Raw genomic sequence first — 944 nt, forward strand, 5'->3', positions numbered from 1 at the left:
CAATCTTTGAGTCCCCAAAGATTTGTATTTGTCGACAGTTTTTGGATAGAGCAAAGTATAGAAGATGTCTCAGTGTAATAAGCTCAGCATGGTTATTGGTACCCGGGCCGAGTCCCAATCTCAGGTGAAAATAATGTGTTTCTGTTAGATGAAGTAATATACCCCCCCCACAACCTTGCAATGGAGCTGCCCCGTCGAAGTACGCCCAAGGCATATCCCTGTTGATGATTTCAGGCAGGATGTTCCTGGGTGTGTTAATTTTATTTTCAAATGAGATTTCCATGTATGCCGCGCAAATGGATGGCGGAGTGTTTGCCAGTTGACCCTTTAATCCTAAAAAATAATGGCATTACGCTTGTTCCATATGAACCAGGACACCACAGGCGGTAAGTTCCTGGCCTTTTCAGAAGCCACCGCAGTCCACCACTGATCCCAGGCTGTGGGTATATCTGCAGCGTGCCAGACTGTGGTTATGTTGAGGGCCCGTGTGACCTGCTGCCATATATCCTTTGTAACCTCGCAGTTAAGGAATAGGTGGGGCGTTGATTCCTCCTCTTTTCTGCAGAGTACGCACCAAGTAGGTCCAGCGAAAGCCCGATTTTTGAGAGTGGCGCCTGTAGGTAGCTTGTCTGCTAAAATGTTCCACATTAGAAGTCTGGCCCGTGGCTGTGCTTGTCTTGACATACTTCCTCTGGTTTAACCAGAGCTTCCTCTTTGTCTGATCTCTTTTAATTTCCATGCCCAAAATATAGTTTGCAGCACCAAGATCTTTCATGTCGAATTTGGAGGACAATTGGGTCTTCAAATCCTGGATAATTTCTTTGTCATTTCCAACCAGCAACATATCATCCACATACAAGACCAGATAAATAACATGGTCACCAATTAATTTCAAATACACACAGTGATTTTCTTTGCTTCTGGTGAAGCCAAGTCCCCGAATA

General features: G+C 44.9%; 1 protein-coding gene across 1 annotated transcript; it reads right to left on the reverse strand.

Annotated features, from left to right (window-relative positions):
- Positions 1–333: 333 nt before the first annotated feature.
- Positions 334–684, reverse strand: LOC149154055 (uncharacterized). Its single transcript, XM_089444029.1, has one exon. It carries the CDS (start codon positions 682–684, stop codon positions 334–336), a length of 351 nt encoding a protein of 116 aa, XP_089300155.1.
- Positions 685–944: the final 260 nt, after the last annotated feature.

Source organism: Pinus tabuliformis, chromosome 9 (assembly GCF_031772625.1).
Source record: "Pinus tabuliformis cultivar Carrire ecotype Pingquan chromosome 9, CPIR1, whole genome shotgun sequence".
Classification (NCBI taxonomy): Eukaryota; Viridiplantae; Streptophyta; class Pinopsida; order Pinales; family Pinaceae; genus Pinus; species Pinus tabuliformis.